The sequence below is a fragment of the Schistocerca americana genome, chromosome 6 (assembly GCF_021461395.2).
Source record: "Schistocerca americana isolate TAMUIC-IGC-003095 chromosome 6, iqSchAmer2.1, whole genome shotgun sequence".
NCBI classification, from domain to species: Eukaryota; Metazoa; Arthropoda; class Insecta; order Orthoptera; family Acrididae; genus Schistocerca; species Schistocerca americana.
The window spans coordinates 608,942,116-608,966,756 of NC_060124.1; the positions used below are offsets into that span (position 1 = coordinate 608,942,116).

General features: G+C 42.5%; 1 protein-coding gene across 1 annotated transcript in view; it reads right to left on the bottom strand.

Annotated features, from left to right (window-relative positions):
• Window positions 1-24,641, bottom strand: part of LOC124620346 (DNA mismatch repair protein Msh6) — a 198,657-nt gene that overhangs the window by 107,364 nt on the left and 66,652 nt on the right. The window contains exons 9-11 of the mRNA XM_047147020.1: window positions 23,125-23,222; window positions 22,887-23,042; window positions 19,924-20,081 (exon numbers count right to left, since the gene is read on the bottom strand). Of these exons, the coding sequence (XP_047002976.1) occupies window positions 19,924-20,081; window positions 22,887-23,042; window positions 23,125-23,222 (412 nt within the window). The remainder of the gene's footprint in view (window positions 1-19,923; window positions 20,082-22,886; window positions 23,043-23,124; window positions 23,223-24,641) is intronic.

Below are 24,641 nucleotides of genomic sequence, written 5' to 3' on the forward strand. Positions count from 1 at the left end.
CCCCACAAAAAAAGATTTCTCTCTCTCTCTCTCTCTCTCTCTCTCTCTCACTCACTCACTCACTCACTCACTCACACACACACACACACACACACTGCAAGAAATACTGCATACTGACAAACATTGCCAAGTGTATATATGAAATGAAGTCTTTCGACATCAACTGCTGCTAACAAGGATGGAAGAGGAAGTGGTTTGAAGAATATGTAAAGAAACACTGTATGCAGCATGCACTCCAACTTTATAAACAAAACACTGTTTTTAATCTAAAATAACCAAATATGGACAAACATATGTATACAATTTGCAGAATAACCACAGACGATGCTTTACAAATAAAACAGAAATGCATCTGGGGTAAAATTCTCTTTAATTAAATCGCAGTAACCTCAAGACAGGAAAACCATAACTGGTTTCACAGCTGCTGCGGAAGATGGGCATGCAAACAAATGTAAACAAAGAACATTTGCTCTGGAAGAGCATAAACTTAAGCTTTCTGAACAATAACCAATCAACAGCAGCTAAGCAACAATTGCTTTGCCCTAACTGTCTACAGGAGGCCTCTGGATGAAAAAGAAGACGCAGGCAAAAATCTGAATAACTGCAATAAAGAAACTGGAACAGCAATTACGAAAGAAGAAGAAATAATAGTAGCAGTAGTAGTAGTAGTAGTAGTAGTAGTAGAAGTAGTACACTGCTGGCCACCATAAATGCAACACCAAGAAAGACAAGAGGTAGCACAACAAAATTTATTTTGTAGATAACATGTTGACCAAGTATCAAATGATTACGTTTACAGACATCTGTGACATGTGGTTCCTGCCAGAATCTGTAGCCAGAGTAGCCGCCATTGTTGGAGATCACCGCTGCCACACGTCTCGGCATTGAGTCAAAGAGACGTTGGATGTGTTCCTGGGGTACAGCAGCCCAAGCAGCTTCCACACGTTGCCAAAGATCATCTGGTGTGGCAGCTGGGGATGTAATCTGGGTCACTCATTGAGCAACCATGGACCACATGTTTTCTATCGGCGAAAGATCCGGAGAGCGAGCCAGCCAGGGAAGCAATTCAATCTGGTTATTGACGAAGAACCTTTGGACAATGCGTGCCATGTGTGGTCGCGCTTTATCCTGTTGAAATATGGCTGTGGCCGAGCCCTGAAGGTAAGGAAGGACAACTGGCTCCAGCACCTCGGATATGTAGCGCCGGCTATTTAAAGTTCTGGCAATGCGTACTAGAGGCGTGCGAGAGTAATATCCAATACTGCCCCATACCATAATACCCGGTGCAAGACCAGTGTGGTGGTGCATAATGCAGCTGTCCAGCACCCTCTCTCCACGGTGTCTCCACACTCGAATCCGACCATCGTGGTGCTGCAGACAGAAGCGTGCCTCATCAGTAAAGACGTCATTCCATTCTGCCGTCCACATCCGTCTGTCATCACACCATTGGCGACAGAGACATCTGTGGTTCTGTGTCAATGGTAGACAAAGCAATGGACGCCTTGCGGACAGACCACTCTGCTGTAAATGGCGTCGAATGGTACGCGCAGACACTGGATGATGCATTAAGACGCAATGTGCTGTGCTATGGTTCGGGATGTCACTGAGCGATCCGTCACTGCCATGCGCACAATTTGCCTATCAGCAGGTGCAGTGGTGCACCGAGGTGAATGCGATCGACCACGTCGGTCCGTCGTACCCTCCTGGATCCAACAGTCACATATCCGCATTACAGTTGTTTGGTTTCGTCCAACACGACTAGCAATTTCTCTGTATGATAATCCACAATCTCGGTAAGCCACTATCCTTCCTCTGTCGAACTCGTATACTTGATCAAAAGATGTTCGCTGTTGTCTACGAGGCATAACTGATCGTCTTGTGAAACAACCACAAGGTAAACACACGTGCCGAACGTACACTCGTCGAAATCGCCAAGCCTTAAATGGCGCTATGAGGTGGCGCCACAGGGGCGCGTGATGTGCGTCTGCACTGAAATTCTAATCAGTTGCATATCTCATCGCTGCAAACTCATGGTGTAAATTTCACTTGATTCGGATGCTTCCTTCAGGGTGTTGCATTTACAGTGGCCAGCAGTGTAATAATAATAATAATAATAATAATAATAATAATAATAATAATTATTATTATTATTACACACACATAATAACAACCACCCCATGAAAAATGGACCTTGCCGTTGGTGGGGAGGCTTGCGTGCCTCAGCGATACAGATAGCCGTACCGTAGGTACAACCACAACGGAGGGGTATCTGTTGAGAGGCCAGACAAACGTGTGGTTCCTGAAGAAGGGCAGCAGCCTTTTCAGTAGTTGCAAGGGCAACAGTCTGGATGTTTGACTGATCTGGCCTTGTAACAATAACCAAAACGGCCTTGCTGTGCTGGTACTGCGAACGGCTGAAAGCAAGGGGAAACTACGGCCGTAATTTTTTCCGAGGGCATGCAGCTTTACTGTATGATTAAATGATGATGGCGTCCACTTGGGTAAAATATTCCGGAGGTAAAATAGTCCCCCATTCGGATCTCCGGGCAGGGACTACTCAAGAGGATGTCGTTATCAGGAGAAAGAAAACTGGCGTTCTATGGATCGGAGTGTGGAATGTCAGGTCCCTTAATCGGGCAGGTGGGTTAGAAAATTTGAGAAGGGAAATGGATAGGTTAAAGTTAGATATAGTGGGAATTAGTGAAGTTCGGTGGCAGGAGGAACAAGACTTCTGGTCAGGTGACTACAGGGTTATAAACACAAAGTCAAATAGGGGTAATGCAGGAGTAGGTTTAATAATGAATAGGAAAATAGGAATGCGGAACATTTGTCCTTTTCGCAAAAGCCTTCAGAGAATTTCTAGTCACTTTATGTTTACCCATGATTATCCTTCAATTAAACAGAGTGCAGTATTTCTCCTTCAGTTGTTCCAATGAAATTGTTAAACTATTGGCTTGATAGCAGTGACATCGTAAACCAACATTTGGACATGTTTCCCAGTAGTTACCTTAAGGCAGGGTCTAATCTATAAGGAGCTTGTTGCCGTTCCACATATTTTGTTTTATTGTCGCCAGTACTACATCATACTCTGATCTTTCATATTCCAGACAGTGTCATGTACACCATCTAGCTGACCTTCACCCCAATAATTTTCCCAATTGCTTCATTACCTTTTTCGTACTCTGTGACCACTGTACTGTTATTTATGGACTTTCGTAAATAACAATATTTTTGTTACTATTGTTGTTGTTGTTGTTGTTGTTGTGGTCTTCAGTCCTGAGACTGGTTTGATGCAGCTCTCCATGCTACTCTATCCTGTGCAAGCCTCTTCATCTCCCAGTACCTACTGCAACCTACATCTTTCTGAATCTGCTTAGTGTATTCATCTCTTGGTCTCCCTCTACGATTTTTACCCTCCACGCTGCCCTCCAATACTAAATTGGTGATCCCTTGATGCCTCAGAACATGTCCTACCAACCGATCCCTTGTTCTTGTCAAGTTGTGCCACAAACTTCTCTCCTCTCCAATCCTATTCAATACTTCCTAATTAGTTATGTGGTCTACCCATCTAATCTTCAGCATTCTTCTGTAGCACCACATTTCGAAAGCTTCTATTCTCTTCTTGTCCAAACTATTTATCGTCCATGTTTCACTTCCATACATGGCCACACTCCATACACATACTTTCAGAAATGACTTCCTGACACTTCAATCTATATTTGATGTCAACAAATTTCTCTTCTTCAGAAACGCTTTCCTTGCTATTGCCAGTCTACATTTTATATCTTCTCTACTTCGACCATCATCAGTTATTTTGCTCCCCAAATAGCAAAACTCCTTTACTACTTTAAGTGTCTCATTTCCTAATCTAATTCCCTCAGCACCACCCAACTGAATTCGACTACATTTCACGATCCTCATTTTGCTTCTGTTGATGTTAATCTTATATCCTCCTTTCAAGACGCTATCCATTCCGTTCAACCGCTCTTCCAAGTCCTTTGCTGTCTGACAGAATTACAATGTCATCAGCAAACCTCAGAGTTTTTATTACTTCTCCACGGATTTTAATACCTACTACGAATTTTTCTTTTGTTTCCTTCACTGTTTGCTCAATACAAAGATTGAATAACATCGGGGAGAGGCTACAACCCCGTCTCACTCCCTTCCCAGCCACTGCTTCCCTTTCATGCCCGACTCATAATTGCCATCTGGTTTCTGTACAAATTGTAAATAGCCTGCCGCTCCCTGTATTTTACCCCTGCCACCTTTAGAGTTTGAAAGAGAGTATTCCAGTCAACACTGTCAAAAGCCTTCCTTAATGTTTCTTCTAAGATAAGTCGTAAGGTCAGTATTGTCTCACGTGTTCCAGTGTTTCTACGGAATCCAAACTGATCTTCCCCGAGGTCGGCTTCTACTAGTTTTTCCATTCGTCTGTAAAGAATTCGTGTTAGTATTTTGCAGCTATGGCTTATTAAACTGATTGTTCGGTAATTTTCACATCTGTCAACACCTGCTTTCTTTGGGATTGGAATTATTATATTCTTCTTGAAGTCTGAGGGTATTTCGCCTGTTTCATACATTTTGCTCACCAAATGGTAGAGTTTTGCCAGGACTGGCTCTCCCAAGGCCGTTAGTAGTTCCAATGGAATGTTGTCTACTCCCGGGGCCTTGTTTCGACTCATGTCTTTCAGAGCTCTGTCAAACTCTTCACGCAGTATTGTATCTCCCATTTCATCTTCATCTACATCCTCTTCCATTTCCATAATATTGTCCTCAAGTACATCGCCCTTGTATAGACCCTCTATATACTCCTTCCACCTTTCTGATTTCCCTTCTTTGCTTAGAACTGGGTTTCCATCAGAGCTCTTGATGTTCATACAAGTGGTTCTCTTATCTCCAAAGGTCTCTTTAATTTTCCTGTAGGCAGTATCTATCTTGCCCCTAGTGAGATAAACCTCTACATCCTTACATTTGTATGCCATTTTGCACTTCCTGTCGATCTCATTTTTGAGACGTTTGTATTCCTTTTTGCCTGCATCATTTACTGCATTTTTATATTTACTCCTTTCATCAATTAAATTCAATATTTCTTCTGTTACCCAAGGATTTCTTCTAGCCCTCGTCTTTTTACCTACTTGATCCTCTGCTGCCTTCACTACTTCATCCCTCAAAGCTACCCATTCTTCTTCTACTGTATTTCTTTCCCCCATTCCTGTCAATTGTTCCCTTATGCTCTCCCTGAAACTCTCTACAACCTCTGGTTCTTTCAGTTTATCCAGGTTCCATCTCCTTAAATTCCCACCTTTTTGCAGTTTCTTCAGTTTTAATCTACAGGTCATAACCAATAGATTGTGGTCAGAGTCCGCATCTGCCCCTGGAAATGTCTTACAATTTAAAACCCGGTTCCTAAATCTCTGTCTTACCATTATATAATCTATCTGATACCTTTTAGTATCTCCAGGGTTCTTCCATGTGTACAACCTTCTATCATGATTTTTAAACCAAGTGTTAGCTATGATTAAGTTGTGCTCTGTGCAAAATTCTACCAGGCAGCTTCCTCTTTCATTTCTTAGCCCCAATCCATATTCACCTACTACATTTCCTTCTCTCCCTTTTCCTACACTCGAATTCCAGTCACCCATGACTATTAAATTTTCGTCTCCCTTCACTATCTGAATAATTTCTTTTATTTCATCATACATTTCTTCAATTTCTTCGTCATCTGCAGAGCTAGTTGGCATATAAACTTGTACTACTGTAGTAGGTGTGGGTTTCGTATATATCTTGGCCACAATAATGTGTTCACTATACTGTTTGTAGTGGCTTACCCGCATTCCTATTTTCCTATTCATTATTAAACCTACTCCTGCATTACCCCTATTTGACTTTGTGTTTATAACCCTGTAGTCACCTGACCAGAAGTCTTGTTCCTCCTGCCACCGAACTTCACTAATTCCCACTATATCTAACTTTAACCTATCCATTTCCCTTCTCAAATTTTCTAACCTACCTGCCCGATTAAGGGATCTGACATTCCACGCTCCGATCCGTAGAACACCAGTTTTCTTTCTCCTGATAACGACATCCTCTTGAGTAGTCCCCGCCCGGAGATCCGAATGGGGGACTATTTTACCTCCGGAATATTTTACCCAAGAGGACGCCATCATCATCTAATCATACAGTAAAGCTGCATGCCCTCGGGAAAAATTACGGCTATAGTTTCCCCTTGCTTTCAGCCGTTCGCAGTACCAGCACAGCAAGGCCGTTTTGGTTATTGTTACAAGGCCAGATCAGTCAATCATCCAGACTGTTGCCCTTGCAACTACTGAAAAGGCAGCTGCCCCTGTTCAGGAACCACACGTTTGTCTGGCCTCTCAAGAGATACCCCTCCGTTGTGGTTGCACCTACGGTACGGTTAAGGCTAAGGCAATAGTACCAGAAATATTTGAAAAACTAAAATTAGGCCTACAAAACTTTTGGTGTATATTATAGTGAAGTCATCAATGTGTGTGTGTGTGTGTACTGATGGAGAGCTGTCAATGATAGGTAGAATCAATGGCACTGCAACTTTGCTCAAAATTTTTTAAAATTATCCTGTACTAAAATATTACTGCATTATACACCAAAAGTCACTGTGAAAAAAAACCCTTAAATATGCCGCCAATTCTGAAATGTGTGAATAAAGCTAGAGTTAAGGCATTCAATACAAGAGAATTCTGAAGGTACTGTGAATTGTTGGATCTGGAGTATGGTGAACTTGTCCTACATTGTGACATGCAGTATTTCTAAAGGAAAGCATTTTAATACATTCTGGAAATTGAAAAACGTTCTTTCCGATTTTTCAGAACAGGAAAATACACTACCTGAAGAATGAACTATTACACGACAACAAGCAATTGGATGTGATATTTTTAGTTTAAGTTAGTTGACATCTCAAAGCCTAAATTTCAAACTAGAAGGCAAAAGTATTAGTCCATTTCACATTATATTAAAACTGAACATATCTCAGTTCTAAAATAAGGATCTGTGTCAATTTCCATCTTGAATGAACAGAGTGAAGGTGCTGTGGATAACAGCAATTTGACCAAACATACTGCAAAGGTAATTTGAAAATAGTTTCAAAAGTTTTAAGCCTATTGCAGATTCATAATGACACAGAAATAGAGCTGATTAGTTTAAAAACAATTTCATGGTTAAAAATGAAATATAACAACCCTTTTTCGTATCGAAATAATTGTCATGATTAATTTCTGGCATTCATTTTGCACTGAACATTTTCTAGAGCTAACAACATCTGTACATAATTACAAAGGTATGTGTCTCTCTGAGACAACATACAGATGAATACAAGGCTTTACATCTATGACATTTATTGACGGCAAAACCACATATAGATAAAAGCTCAGCCGCTGTGTGTGTCAATCAGGCCTCCAGATTCTACTATGTCTGTTATAGGAGTAAATATAATAGAAGGAAACATTCCACGTGGGAAAAATTATATATAAAATCAAAGATGAGGTGACTTACCGAACGAAAGCGCTGGCAGGTCGATAGACACACAAACAAACACAAACATACACACAAAGAAAATTCTTTGTGTGTATGTTTGTGTTTGTTTGTGTGTCTATCGACCTGCCAGCGCTTTTGTTCGGTAAGTCACCTCATCTTTGATTTTATATATAATGTTATAGGAGTAATACACACACACACACACACACACACACACACACACACACACACACACACCAGAACATCTTCAACCACAACAAAACTTTATTTCACTATAGAATGCTAAATACAGAGTTCCAAAAATCAGGCTCACAAGACTAGGAACACAAGTACAGATCAGTTGCACCTACTGAGCTTATTGTTTGCTTGCATTGTGAGGTACATTCTACACAGGAACCCACAGGAGACTTATTCGGGTTGACACTTGCGCACTAACACAACACACGCCAGATGATGGCTGTAGATGTTACAACAGTCCCTCGGTAGGAGCAGAGTGCCATCTAGAAGTGCACCGGGAAGTTCATATGACGGCCAGATCTCGTGGTGCAGTGTGGTACAGGAGCTGTTGGCAAAGGCAGTGCAGTTGTGTAGGTCACTTCTGGGACACAGGTAGGCGCTAGGCTGGGCTGTGGTGGTGGTTTTCAGCCCACACGTGGTGGCTGGTCATCCGATGATGGCTCATGCCATAAAGTGCTACCAGTTTTGGGAACAGCTCTGACTCCAATGTTTGCTTCTATCGATTGCGACACAGAGAGGGCAACCGCAGTATCCGGTGTGTGTTACAAAGGCCTGCACCATGGTTTCGGCCGAGATATTGTCTATCAGAATTGCTTCAGACCAACAAGTGAATTTCACAACAATGGTGAGCAGGCAATGTTTGTCATTCGAGGGTGGTAGTGGTCCGATGCTGTGGATGTGTGCAAAGCACGCTGTGGCACATGGGAAATTACCTGCTGCCACGTGAACGTACTCCTAACTTAGCTGCACTGACACTCTGTCCACTCTCTGCAACTCTTCTTGTCCTCTGGCCGCGCGAAATGAGCTAGAACTAGATGGAGCAAAGACCTTGTACCTAGGTGGTTCAGGTTGTGCAGGGATTTGAACGCTTGTCGATCGAAGTTCAGAGGCAGATGCGGATGTGACTGACTCGGCAGCGGACACATCGCAATACAGTTGTTTGCCGCTGCCAGGAACATCTACAAGTTGTAGCTGTAATGATGACCCCGTGTCTCGTAACAGGTCTCGATGCTCTCGATCTGGCCTCTGCGACGGACTATATGGCACTCGCAGAGGCACAGAGCCGCTTCCAATGTGAGAGAGGCAGTCTGCCACAATGTTGCCCACAGATGAAATGTGCTGGACATCCGTGGTGAACTGGGCTACGTACAGCAGCTGACTGTGTTGTCCTGGCGAGCAGCTGAGGTCATTTTGCCAGAAGGCAAATGTGAGCAGCTCGTGTTTGCAAGGGCGTGAACTTCGATATGAGGGTGGAAGTACCTGATAGCTTCATACATCGCCAGTAATTCCCTGTCGCATGCACTCCACTACTTCGGTGAGGCAGTCTACTTTTTAGAAAAGACAGATAGCGGTTGGCAGGTCACGTCAGCATGTTGTCGAAGTATGCCCCTATTGCCGTCTGACTCGGCATCTACTACTCCGGCCAACAGAGCATTCGGCTCAGGATGTGCCAAAAATGCCGCAACGGCTATCCCTTGTCTTGACTTCCCAAATGCTTCAATCGTATCATCTGTCCACGTAGTTTCTAAGTTACCTTTAGCCTTCGAGCCCACCAGCGCAGCTGTCAGTGGCTCTTAAGCTAGCAGACAGCCTCAACATTGTCCGGCAATGGTAGCGAGCCTGGGAGCGTAATGTGGTGGGGCCTAGAAAGTCAGTCTGAGGACATACTTCACCACATTCAGCACAATTCCGTGTTCACTCAATCAGAAAACCTGGACAAGATGCTGGCATTGTTGTTTTGGTGATGCAGAGAACACCAAGATGTTGTCCAGACACGTGAAGCAAAACGACGGACCACGCAGCACTGAATCTACAGCCTCCTGCCACATCTGCGCTGCTTACCAGAGGCCGAAAGTCAAGAACTCTCTCTCAAATAAATCAAATATTGTAATAATGGCTGTCTTCAGGATGTCCTCGTTTGCCACCGCAATCTGTGTGTAGGCCTTGGCACGACCTGGTAAGCTGTATACACATGTGCTGCTCCATGCACAATTCTAGTCATGGAGCAGAGGCTTGGGCATCTGTCAGGAATCATGCAGGTGATGAAAGCTCTGTAGTGTTGACAAGGCCACCGCACAGTACACTCCTTAGGAACGAGGTGCAGGGAAGGTTGCTATTTGCTGATGTCGAATTCAACCAGGCACAGGCAATTTGCCATTTTAATGCAGTGCAAGTTGCAAAGGCACACTATTTGATCCAAAAAGGATGGACTTTTCAACTATGGCATACTTATGAAGAACTCTGAAAATAATGCAAAGTTCTTCAAAGATTCAGTACAACTGATATCTGAGGACGTCAGAAGGACCAGAAGGGGGCTAGTCTTGAACACTGCTTGTGCAAGTGTAGTGTCTAATAATCCACACCGGTAGGTTTGCCATACGAAACCAATGAAGCATACCATGATCACAATACAAGAAAGAAGCCTGACCTCCATAAAGTCCAACTCGAGTGCAGGAAGGTGTACGGCACAGTGTTGTTGTTGTTTTTGGGGGAGGAGACCAGACAGTGAGGTCATCGGTCTCATCGGATTAGGGAAGGATGGGGAAGGAAGTTGGCCATACCCTTTCAAAGGAATCATCCCGGCATTTGCCTGGAGCGATTTAGGGAAGTCACGGAAAACCTAAATCAGGATGGCCGGACACAGGATTGAACAGTTGTCCCACTGCAGTGTTAAAATATTAAACTGACTGCCAAACTACTCAACCAATTACACAGTAACAAGGCATTATTTGAAAATAATTAAAGAAGTATTTACTTTAAGAAACGAGAGAGAGAGAGAGAGAGAGAGAGAGAGAGAGAGAGAGAGAGAGAGAGAGAGAGAGATCTACTAATCTTTGCATAATGTCTTATCACTTTGCTTCTGTTTTGTTGAGCAGAATGTTTGAGTGTTGGATGCGGACACTTTGCATGGGCATGGCAAAATTGTTGGGTGAAGCCGTAGGCATAGTCTGTTTGTGGTGTAGCTGGTGCCAGTATACTGACAGCACGCTAGCTGTGGAATTCAGGCTGTTTTCATTGTCAATCCTCTGCACTGCTACCAACGTGCTCCAATCGAAGTTGCTACAGTGAATCCTCCCTGCTCCTCCAAGAGTGGGGAAATTCCTACGCCAAGGCCCATGGCATTACTGAGATACCTGCGTGTTGTCTACGGTCGAGCTACTAACAAATTAACAACCAGTGCCCCTCGGCAGTGATGATCTGACATAAGAGAGCGCTTCTGCAGACACTCTGGGTTAACCCAAAGCCCCAGTTTCTTGCACTGCTCAGCCTCTAGGTTCCTGCAGCCATCCTACCACAAACACTACAAAGGCAAAACCATAGAAACAATAGGACCCAGGTGTGATGCCAGCGACCAAGCGACTGGCTCCTAGCAGGCTCGCTTCAGAATCTTCCATCAGCAGAGATGACGTGCCAACATCCCCCACCTCCAATAGCTTTGTCCCCATCTCAACACCAGAGGTGGATAAAATCACAGTGAAGGGAACCCAGCAGATCCCTCCCACATCGTCGCCACTATTATCAGGGAGATTGTTCCCAAGCTCAAAGATGGCCTCAACACCACCTGCAGGGGCACATAACCTAAATTTCAGGCTCCTACACCAGCCGACTATTAGAGCAATAAAAGAATATTTCCAATGGAACAACATCACCCACCACACCTATCTCACAATAGAGCGTGATGCCTTCAAGGTGTTATCAAAAGGTTCCCTTGTGACACTGACCCACCAGAAACTAAAGGAGACCTAATATTCTGCAAATTTTAAATTAATTGAGGTCAACCAAGAGAAGCACGTCTAACCCAGCAAAACCTGGAGAGGGTCAACAAAAGTGCACCTCTTTCAAGGCAATTACACAGCCAAACCAAAAGAACAGGGGTTGTTACAGTCAAAAAATATCAGCAACCTAAAGACCCTGTATAGTGCCACCAGCTCCTTCACAGCACTAAGAACTGTAGCCCCCCACTTAAGTGTGTCAAATGCGCTGACCCCCATGTCACTAACACATGCACCAAAAAGTGTGACACGCCAGCAAATAGCGTACTATGTGGAGATAGCCATTCGTTACAGCTGCTTCCTCGCAGTTTGCTACTGCAGCTGCGACAGCACCTTTGAGCTCTGCTCCCTCAGCCAGTCACAGGTTCGAGATCTGCCACCATCAAAAGCCGCAAACTGAGTGTGCCAGGGCTTGATCTACACCCTGCACTTCCCCCACGTATGTGCCCCGGCAGCCACTGCCGCCTGGCCACTGCACGCCCCACCTTCTCGGACCTCCCCTCCCAGGGTGTGGAGTCTGCTAACAAACAACTGCAGTCTCCTCCCAGCGTTCGACCGGCAACTGTCCTCGACGAGCTGCGAGCTGAGGCAGCTGTTTGCTTTTCTGTGATCTCCTTCACATTTAGGGGCACCTTGGCAAAGTTTCATGCTGCACCTGTTGCCCAAACAAAAATATCATGATTATTGGGGAAGGAGCAATTTCATTAATGTCACACTTTGATGAGTCTCTGTCGGTCCAACAGAATCAAAATTGCAGCCTGGAACACCAACAGCATTAAAACAAGAAAATCTTGTTTTGAAAGACTTTCTCGACTGGCATGCTATTAATATTATATGTTTGACAGAAACACCCCTGAAGAATTATTTGCTGTTAGAAACTACGCCATCACCCAGTTCGACTGCACGGACCACCCAGGTTGCGAAACAATGATATTGGTTGAGGGCAAAACGTGTTTCCATACCTCGGACCTTCCACAGACTCAGAATATCGAGGCTGCCGGTATAGAAATAAAAATTGGCTAAAACCTTTGGCAAATTATCACAGCCTACCCCCACCCCCTTCCGATTCACTTATCTCTGTTCCGGTCCACCCTCAGTGTCATCGTCCCTGATGAGCCCGAGCACATTCCTGGAGATGTGAACAAGAATTCTGATATACTCGACATTTTTGTCACAAAAACTTAGACCTCGATGCATCGTCCACAGTGCACTATGAACTGAAATCCAACCAAAGTCCTGTTGTGCTGGATCTTGCCAGTGTTGTAGATGATGTCGGGAGCATGGCAAGCACACAAGTGATAAACTGGGACAGGGAAAGAACACGCAGGAAATTATGCCGCTTTAGATGGAAGGGCACGTGGACGAAGCCATTGAACAATGCACTGGCATCCTCAGTGACTGTGCTCATGCAAATGGCATTAGGATTACTACTGATCTTTACGCCAGGAACCTGCCGCCCTGACATCTGGAACCTCACAGTCGCCAACCCAGGAGGTGTAGGCTGTGGCAACACCACCACGACCCAGCCGACCGCCGCCTGTTGCGGAGTCTAGAGGACCGGGTGAAACAATGATTACAGGAGCACACGAGGCACTGCTGGGAGGAGAAACTAAGATCTTCCGAACAGGATTATCCAGACGCAAAATCTGGAAAGTAACCTGGCAATGAAAAGCTCCACCAGAGATAACAAGTCACTCCACGGTGAGAACGGTCTTGCATATGACGAATAAGGAAAGGCAGACATAATAGCAAAATCATTCGAGTCACAATTCTGAACTGACGTCATCCGTGACGACGAGAACGGTAGGCAGGAGAGAACAGATATTGGATGAGTGACTCGGGTAAGAAATACATGCCCTATGAGAGAATTTGTGCCTGTTAATGACCCGACAATATGTGCACTCATCAAGCACGAGGATAAATACAAGGCTCCTGGTCCTTATCGAATCTCTACCCTATACCTAAACTAGCTTCCCCCTCCCACTATAATGTACCTAGCAAGCATTTTTAATGCCTGCCTGAAGCTAACGTACTTCCCCTCAGTGTAGAAAACTGCAAAGACCACCACCCTACCCAAAACTAACAAAAACCTACTCCTTCCCATAAGCTACAGGCCCATTTTTCTCCTATCTGGCCTCAGTAAAATCCCCGAGTTAATAGTCCTTTTACCCCTCCATCAGTTCCTGACTGAAAACAATATCCTTATGCCTGAACAGTTTGGATTCCCTGCTGAGCGTTTCACTATCGACTAATCCCGTAAGTTTATTGAACAGATTTGTGTGGCCAGAGTAAGGAGAGGAACAACAGGAGCAGTGTTCCTGGGCATAGACAAGGCATTGCACCACATCTGGCATGACTGCCTAATTTATAAGCAGATCAAATAGGGTACACAGCACATTTAACCTGAATATTTGATGTCTTCCTTACAGAACAGTTCTTCGTAAGGAATGGAGAGAAGTCCAGCGAGGCACAGCAGATTGCGGCAAGAGTCCCGCAAGGCTCGGTTTCAGTTTCCGTCGTTTATACCAATACACGTATGACATTCCTAAGCAAATTGGTAAAGAGATTGTTCTTTACACTGATGACACTGCTATTCACAAAAATAGTTGCAGTGTCCTCCAAATGAATTACAACCTTCAGCAACACCTGGATAAGATTATGCAGTGGTGTAATTGGTGGAAGATCGAGATCAAGAACACGATGAGTCATGTTATCTATTTTACCTCAAAAATCAAGCTGTCTGACCAACTCCCGACTGACAGTAGGAAACTGATTTGGAGAAATTCTATCACACACCTGGGCTTTTAAATAGATTGAAGTCTAACATGAAACAAGCACCACACCACTGCAGCAGACAAAGGCTGTGCAGTTTTCTGCAAGTTGCATCCCCTCATAAAAGATGAAGAATTAACCACTCAGTGCAAACTTCTCCTCTGGAGCTAGCTCGTACTTCCAGTCATCTTGTATGTCTCGAAGTGCGTATTTGGCATCAGACACAGTATTAACACAACTGCAACGTATCCAACACAAAGTTTTCAGTGTCATCCAGATGCTGGCCACTGCCTGCAAAGACAAATCTTGACATGTTGCCAAGACTGTACAATTACCAATTGGTAACTTACAAAGCTACAGCACACATAGCGACTATTCAGGCAGCAGATCATGGCATGTAGTTCTGCGGGAAGGTACGGGTGTTGTCTGTCATGGGATCTGTTGCACCAGGTACTTGTGGCAATATATACAACAGAAGTAAGTCACAGCTACAGGCTGTGTGTTCATTTTGAAGCAAATTGTGCAGCGCTGTGTGCTCGTGTTGCTCAGACACTCTCTCTGCCCATGGCCCGCCTGTAGTCTGGCATCTGGAATGCGATGCCCTTCATTTGTAAGTTGGACTATATATTCTGCTTGTCAACATTGCCGCAGTGAGCCATGACCCGTTGCATGTTGGAACAAAGAAATTAGTAGTTTGTGGTCAGTAAAATGTAAGATGTCTTGCTTCCACAGACAATTGACAATGTTTAATGGTCCTGTTGACCACCACCGACTTGCCACTGACAGTATTCCAATTCTTCCGCTGTGGTGTAAGATTCTGGGAGTAAAAGGCGAGATGTTGCCATTGACTATCCACACACTGTTGCAGGGCTGCACCAATTGCATTTTGGGTTGCATCCACATTTAGAGCCAATGGGGTGCTAACGCACGGGTGAGCCAGCCATGTGATTGTACCAATGCTGCTTCATCTACCCAAGTCCAAGGTATCTTCCTATTACCTATATGGTTGTCTGAGAGCAGTGCGGTCAGATGTTCCTGCTCACTTGCCAGCCCTGGAACACGTCGCCAGTAATGCTTTAACATTCCTAAAAATCTGCGGAATCCTCATCAGGAAGAGGTGACAAATCATTTGATGAGAATACATATCCTGGAAATTGCATCTCTTGTTTGTCGAAAACAATCTTTGTGGACAGGAGAGATGCAATTTTTGGGGTATGTTGTCTCATCAGATGATCTGTCACCACTTCCTGACAGAAGAATGTGCAGATTTTTAGGAATGTTAAAGTAATGCCGGCGACACGTACAGCAGGCAAGGGCTAGACAGTAGGAATGACTATATGTATAATAGGATCTGCATGGTGTGTGTCACTCCAAAAGGCTTAAATTTATGCTGGAAAAGCATAGAAGGTCCTATTACAGCAAGTTTTTTAAACGCCCTCTGGCATTACCAGAATTAACAAAAATGCTTCTGTACAATCGAACCTACTTAACGTCCGAGCATGAGTGGTGACCAGGTCAAGTGTAGATACTGTGTACTGGCCGGTGACGACACTTCCCACCACTGGTGGCCAGAAGAGAATGAGAAGCGATACTAATTAGTTATTTATCTAGATATCTCCCCCAATGAACCATGCTAATTAAAAGAACTTAACCATGAAATTATTGAGGGTTACTAAATTCATCATGACCTGAACCACTGGTGCTGCCACTAAATCTCACAACCATTGGGAGCATGAACATGACGGCTGGAGGCGGTGGTGATGGACCACTGTGTACTGCTGCTGCATTGTTGACAAGTCTGGCCAAAATCTCTGACCGGAGCGTCCTGTCCTAGCTGCATGCGGAACCCAAAGTGTCTCTGCAGAGTGTAAAACGCTGCAAACAGAGCAAAAGTGTCCTCTCTGCTGGCAGCATCTGAAGTCACTTTATTCAGAGCAGAATATGAAGCGAAGAGAAAGTACAGAGCTCATCAGTTCTGTGGAGAATTCCCTCATCTCAAACAGTAACTGCTAATCAGTAACATTTTTTTTTTGTTCCGCCAATGAAAAAAAATTAACTAGACTCCGCTGTACTACCATCACCTTATGAAAAATGAGGCACACCCATTCAAGTGTACTGAAATGCCTCTTCCAGAAATTTGCATCTAAACATTTTACGTCACAATGCTCCAGTCAATCCAGATGTCTTTTATTTAGCGCCATTTGCTCACTGTTCTCTAGTGTGGGAACATAAAGAGAGAAAAATAACAAAGGGAGAAATGTTGGGCTATATGCTGAACAGGTGGTCGAAACGTGTGACTGTCATTTCCAGGGACTGCCCGAATCTTTTAGAAAATTTTCGAGATCGATATTTTCCCCCAGAAAGTTTTCTCTCAGGAATGGCTTACGGCCAGTTCCTTATCATTTCCGAAATCCTCTTTTCACCAGGGAAAAGTTTCACAGATGTCAATAGCAAAGTTACAGTTTGTGCTCGGTTGGTAATGTCCCTCCAAAAAGCAAGAGGAATGAAACAAGACGATGCTTATTGGTTCGACACTTTTCGAAGTATGTCGCTGAAAAGACTTCCGTCATTTACTATAGTAACGGTTTCCACTGGCCAAAAACCTTTTGGATGCATCAGTCAGCATCATGTGACACGTCTGAGTGGTTTCCACACAGTTGTATGGGCACAGTCGACTCCTCATTTGCCAGCACAAATGACACAGTTGACAAACTGGCAGTGCGGCTCGCTGGAAGTAAACGACGGTTGGGGAAATCTGACAACAGATGAAGAGAGAAAAAATCCACACCGAGTATATGCCTTGCAGGAATGGAGAAAATAAATGTCCAAGTAGGATCATACTGAAGACCCAGACTCAATTTTATTCTCTGTTCACCATAAGTTTGACTACACCAATTGTTCACTGTGGTTAGTACTGGTATATGATGTGTTCGTGTGGAAAGTACAGCACTCAGCTATTGGAGTAAACTCTCACTTGGAACACTGAATCTACAGGGCAACTCTCATTGGAAATGTCATTGTTCGTGAACGGCTTCTGTGACCGGCGCAATGTCAACAGTGCTGCATTACATGCTGCCATTCATGCTTCAGTTGTGGATGGCCACATTGTTGATGACGAATGTCGGTTTCTCCTAATCTCCATCTATGGCATTTGGCTATGTTCAAGTCACCAAATATAGTAAGTTCATTAGGACCAATCTGGACATCTATAGTATTAAGTCACAGCACCTTTCTTCTTTGGGATGGTGTTCCGGAAAAGCATATTTTTTTTTTTTTTTAAATATTTTTTAGATTGTTGTATGTTTATACTGCAACACCCCTATGTTTATGGCATTGCCTGCAATAACTATTTATTAGTAAGTAACCTTCTAACCTGTAATATATTTTTTCATGGGGTTTCAGTCGATATTCAGTTACTGCTAACATATGAGTTTTGTCAATGAATATTTGCAGTAAGTCTCAATTGTTTCTGAGATAATGAATACTGAGATGCACTATCTGCAAAGATATTATCCATCCTTATTGATTTAGTGCTTTGCATGAATCACACTGTTTATGTTACAATTTTTACAGTACCCAATTGCATTGGCTGTGTCTTTAGGACTGTGTTGCAGTGACTTGTTACTTATTTCACAGTCTGGTTTTTCCTGAAGTGAGCAGTAGTCTCGCACATCTGAACTACATCCTCCACTCCTGTATTTCTCTTTCTTTCTTTCTTTCTTTCTTTTTGTGGTTTTGGTGAAGGGAAATTTGAACCCCCCCCCCCTTCCCCCAATAAATAGCTTTGTCACAAACTTCACATGTCTGGGAAACTAGCTTGGCCTTTCTCTTATTGTTTATGTGCACTCTATGGCGTGTGTGTTTACCACAGTTCATTTTACTTGTGCCTAGCAAATGTAAATAGAAAAACTTATCACACAATTTTTAGTTCATAATTGTAGAACTGTAGTTCTTTATTTATACATCACTGCTGTGGAAAATCATGTGGGAGAGGCACAATTGTGATGATGTTGTTTGGTTTGACAGTTTCGACAATAAATTTATAAAACATTGCAGGGCTGTCTTGTTCTCACCTTCATATACAAGCAGCCACCTACAATCGCAACACAACTGCCTTTATTTTAGTTGACTTTCCTCTGTTATGGCACACAGTAAAAGTCCTCTGCAGCAACTTTGCATCGGAAAGTCCTTTTTCGAATCTTTATCAGAATTTTTGTCACTACTTTTTGGTTTGCCTATGTTGGTTGTATTACCACAAGCAGGGTGTAATGCAGAAAATTTATTTGATAGTGATATCAATTAAGCTGTACTTAGAAGTTGCACTTGCTTGCACATTTTATTCGGAACATACCACATTTTCTGCGTGGAATGCCCATTAACAACAACATTGTATTGTACCTTTTTCATGGAGGGCACTACAGCCAAATATTTATTGAATGAATACGGCATTGTTTCTACATATTAAGTACAAAAAATTCCACATTCATTCAATACTAACAAAGGTAATGTTTCCAATCAAGTGCTTCACATTTTTTTCCAGCTCTTGTTATTTTCTCACAAGCACTCGATATCTTTGAGTTGATTGTCACTCATCATCTGTTAAAACAATATATTTTCTTTTGATGTTACATGTTCATTATTTAATTTTTTGTGACGCTTCCTAACAATTAGTAATGTAGGGCACATCCACACATGTTCACCTTGCATATGTTTCAGGTTTACTTTTACACATGCATCATAGTATCATCATCTGCCATAAGGATACCTCACTATTTTTTGATGCTGATTTTGCAAACATCACTATGACTTTCTAAAGGAACAGACATCATCGCACAAATGTCTTTCACTTGGTGCCCTCTTGACCTACACTGTTTGATATATATTCAATGAATGAAATAGTACAGAAAGATCTAGGAGACTAAATATTTTAAGAGAAAAGGAGGCCACTCACAGAATAGCAGTGTTGAGTCATTGACAGGTGCACACAGAAGAGCATGAAAACACACACACACACACACACACACACACACACACACAGAGGAGCATGCACACACTAATTACAATTAAGAATGGATTGTGGAGACTTTTGCCACACAGAAGTTAAACATCTTAGAATTAGTATTATTGTCTGCCATTAAAGATATGGCACCACTTTACCAATGTTCTTGCATGGATTGCAGCATTCGCAATAGTATCCATTACTACACCACTCTCAAATTCTCCTTTGCTTGGGAGCCGAGTCCTTGCCGCCCCCCCCCCCCCCCCCCATTATGCTGCACTTCGTAACTGCAACTGTAACAATGCACACCACTGCTGAACAGTTGCTCACACTTGTGTCACAAGAGCTACACCTGATCAAATATATAATGAGTAATCAGAAATTTGAACTATAAAATTGAACTATCCCAGCTATAACACTATCATGTGATATTAATAACTGTATGACACTTAATTCGTTCGGCGATGAACACAACAAATATTTAGAGGCACCTCTGGTTCCATAGTAGTAAATACAGGTATTATCAGTGGACAGAATTTTATAATTCTCACCTTTAAACATTTCCAGTGGCATCTCTGGTTCCATAGTAGTAAATACATGAATTATCAATGGACAGAATTTTGTGATTCTCACCTCTAAACATTTCCCCAACGCAAACTGCAGTCTTAAATGCGTTCAGGGTTGAAATGAAATCTATGATTTTTCTCTTAGAGTAGATCTTGTCCTCATAAAAAATAGCTCTTTCATCAGGATGTGCATTATGAAGATCTGAATTTCCAAAAGTATGTATCCTGTGCAGAATGAAAAACAAAATCTGAATTTAGTAAAACTTGAAAAAAAAAATAAAAAATAAAAAAAAGTTTAAATATGTAGGAAAGTTTAGGTACAATGTGAACAGTTTAGGAGTAAAGAGGAACATTCACCAAGAACCTCCCACAGAAGAACCCCAAAAGTGCCCCACTTGTGACAGGATACTTTCCAGGACTGGATCAGACTCTGAATGTGGCTCTCCAGTAAATTTACTCTTCCTCAAATCCTGCCCTGAAACGAGATCCATCCTTCATGAAATCCTCCCCACTCCACCAAGAGTGTCTTTCCATCGTCCACCTAACCTTTGTAACCTCTTGGTTCATCCCTATGAAATCCCCAAACCATCTTCCCTATCCTCTGGCTCCTATCCTTGTAACCGCCCCCAGTGTAAAACCTCCCCCATGCACCTTCCCACCACCACCTACTCCAGTCCTGTAGCCCGGAGGTTGTACACGGTCAAAGGCAGAGCCATGTGTGCGAGCACCCAAGTGATTTACCAACTGACATGCCTACACTATGAAGCTTTCTATGTGGGAATGACCAGCAACAAACTGTCCATTCGCATGAACAGACACAGGCAGACAGTGTTTGTTGGTAATGAGGATCACCCTGTGGCTAAACATGCCTTGGTGCATGGCCAGCACATCTTGGCACAGTGTTACACCGTTCGGGTTATCTGGATACTTCCCACTGACCTATCAGAACTCTGGAGATGGGAACTTGCCCTTCAGTATAATCTCTCTCTCTCCCGTTACCCACCAGGCCTCAACCTCTGCTAATTTCAAGTTGCCGCCCCTCATACCTCACCTGTCATTCAACAACATCTTTGCCCCTGTACTTCCGCCGCGACTGACATATCTGCCCAATCTATTTGCATTTACACATGTCTGCCTGTGTCTGTATATATCCGGATGGATGTGTGTGTGTGTGTGCGCGCGAGTGTATACCTGTCCCTTTTTTCCCCCAAGGTAAGTCTTTCCGCTCCCGGGATTGGAATGACTCCTTGCCCTCTCCTTAAAACCCACATCCTTTCGTCTTTCCCTCTCCTTCCCTCTTTCCTGATGGAGCAACCATCGGTTGCGAAAGCTTGAATTTTGTGTGTGTGTGTGTGTGTGTGTGTGTGTGTGTGTGTGTGTGTGTGTGTGTGTGTGTGTGTATCAACACGCTTTCATTTGGTAAGTTACATCATCTTTGTTTTTAGATATATTTTTCCCACGTGGAATGTTACACACACCTCAAATTACTCCACCACCGTCTTGCATGGGCTTATAACTTTGTCGACGGCATGATCATGGGTGTGAAATATTGATGTATGGTTTTAAGTAAGGAGTATCATCTGTTAATTACCAACAATTCCTCCAACTGAACATTATATATACAAACTTAATTTATGTAGCAAATAGTAACTCTGTAGCAAATGGCAATACAGTTGGCTCACAACAAGATCAGCAGCATTTACTGTAGCAGTTTCATGGCATGCTGCAAATGTACATCAAACACGAAATGGAACCCAGGCCCTTGCCTTTTGTGGACAACAGCTTTAATCTACCAGGATGTTTCGTACAATGTGGTCACACATCGACTAAACATAAGGAGCATCCAGAATGTCCAAAACCCTGTACAACCAATGCCACTCGGCCATGAAGTCACAATGTCACTCCGAATCATTGCTGATCAAATTGGTGCGCTTTCCTGGTACTGAAAATATCACACTTTCCAATTACCTTTGATGAATAACGTTAAGATCTGTGTAAATACTATACCTGTATCTTTCACAAATGTTTCCTAACAGTAGACAAAACATGGTTCATCATTAAACATCAGAGATAAATGAGTAGTCAGAACAGATGGCGATAAAAGGTGAAAATGCATCAAAGAAAGTAAATAATGGCTCCATTTGTATGAAAAGTCACAGCTACTGTTTTCTGCAAACTTCACAGTGTGGCACTCCTGGATTACCTCCACAAGCACAGAATTGTCACCACTTAATGTTAAACTTCACTACTCAACAAACAGTAGGATATTATTCACAATATGCATTTTGATCTTACAATGATGAAAGTCCACTTAACAATTAAAGTCCATTTCCATCATTATAAAAGGCAATCACATCTTGAACTGATTCTGGATAGCTGCACAACATTGTATTTCAAGTGATCCACACTTGTTATATTTGCCAGACTTTATTTCCAGCAATTATGTTTTATTCCCAGACCCAAAGAAACGACTGGCTGAATGACAATTCACATAGTGGACACACTATTTTTTGTGAAGGACATTAAAAAGTTATTGTCCTCAAATGATGTACTGTACATTACTTTGCAAGATGACTACATTAAAAAAAATTCTCTTATGCCTGATGTTTTTTCTGCCAGGCTGAGACTGTTTGAACCTGCCTCGTATCTGAGCTTTGTAACATCCCCATTCATGCACTGGTTCTCCCCTCTATGATAGCCAGCTCAAATCAAGTCCTGTTGGTGTATCGGTCCTGGATGTCAGATTGTGAAAGCACTCAGCATCACCACATACGAGTAGGAAGCTGCCTATCTTTCAAGGGGTGTACACTATTTGAAAATATAAAATTTCAGCCAGTGACACAAACACAACATCCTGCAGATCCAAGTCGCTCATCTATACTATTAGCAGACCTTTACTTAAGACACAATAAAAGTAAATGCATCCACAAAATTTGACAGTGGAAAACTGTTACAGTTTATGTGGCTGAAACAATAGGCTACTTTCCAACCAGCAAAGTTCACATTGAACATACGTGTCTAACAACTTACTTTGTGAGGCGCCTTTCCAGATCTGGCAATGGGCGCATAATCGCTCTAACTTCCTTTGCTAATTCTCCATTTCTCACTAAAATACCAACTGCCTTCTGTTTTGCAATAATCTTTGCACGATTACATAGTGGATTACACACTTGGAGACGCAATAACCTAAAATAAAGCAGCAGGGTAAAGACAATTAAATCATAAACAGAAGTACATCATTAACACAGCAATTTTAATGTGGACCTACCTTTTCCCAAAAGGCGTAACACAATAATCAAGCTTTTTATACAGTGACTCATTATCACCAAGTATGTTTAAGTTTTTTAAGGCAGCTCCATCCAAAATCTAAGAAAGAAATAAAAACACAAAAATCATTTCTCCAACAATATTTTTAAACAAATATTTCAAATTTAGCCAATTCTATGTTACTTTCAATGGATAATGTTATGCGTATGCAATACGACGGTTCACTCTCAAATATGTGGGACATTTGTGAGACACTAAAATTATCTGTAGCTGTGGCAAATGAAACTGCTTATGCACCATGGACCTCAGTTTTCGTTGGGATTATACTCATGTATCAGATGAGGATAGACACATACAAATGGCAAAACAGTACAACTACAATAATTTCACAAATTAAAATGTTCAATGAGATCTGTAACTTTCAAGCTTTACAGAATTCCTGTCAGGAGAATAATTTTTAAAATAATTATGCCTTCTAGAAATTTCTTTTCAGCTTGTTACTGCTTAATGTAAGAAAGGATTCACACTAACTGCACATCCTTACCACAATGTTCCTGAAACAGGGCATGTGCAGCAGGCAAAGACAAGAAAACTTTTCTCTAAACAACACAAGAGTATATTAATAATATTTTCAGCTACTGTTTATAATATTTAAAACAGATAATTATAAGCTCTTATACAGAGCATTGGAACAGTGTGTACTTGAACAAATGGTAAAAATCAAACAATGAAAATTTCAGGATGGAATGTAACTAATTGTGAACTAATGGTAACATTTTTAACATCAATAGGTGACACAGTTTTATCACTTGAAATCAAAAAGCCCTTTGTCAATAACTGAAATAATAATAGGAGGAAAAATGTGAACAGGGAGGTCAATTGGTTACCAGATACAGTGTCACATAAAGCATACAGCAAACTTACTGCATCTGTATTGTCCCTATATGTTATTTCTTTGAGCCAGTCTCATGCTCTGTTGGATTTACAATGTCATTTAAGTCTTTTGTTCAATGTACTATGTAATCACACCTGTTTTTTCAGCTATTAACTTGCACAATACAACAGCGTGAAGCACGATCTGTGAATTTTCTTTCATCCCATCTATCGTTGCAAATCCTTTCAACAGGGTTGTCAACTTTGGAGAGAGAGAGAGAGAGAGAGAGAGAGAGAGAGAGAGAGAGAGAGAGAGAGAGAGATATGCAGGGGCCAGGTGTGGAGAGGGAGAATGCAGCAGCGCAGTGATTTCAATTTTTGTGCAATGGTCACACACCAACATGATTGTGTGGGTGCGTTTTTTTGATGTAAGAGCAGTGAATTGTTTCACCCAATTTCAGGCCATTTCCTTCTCGCAGGCTTTGCAAAACATCACGATAGTACCATCAATTAATAGTTTGTCCCTGTGAAACGAATTCATGATGAACTAATCCTTCAACGTAAAAGAAAACTATCAGCACTGACCTGACAAGTTTTTTTGGTTTCGGAGATCCTTTCCCAATCCAGTGTGAAGATTCAATCTTG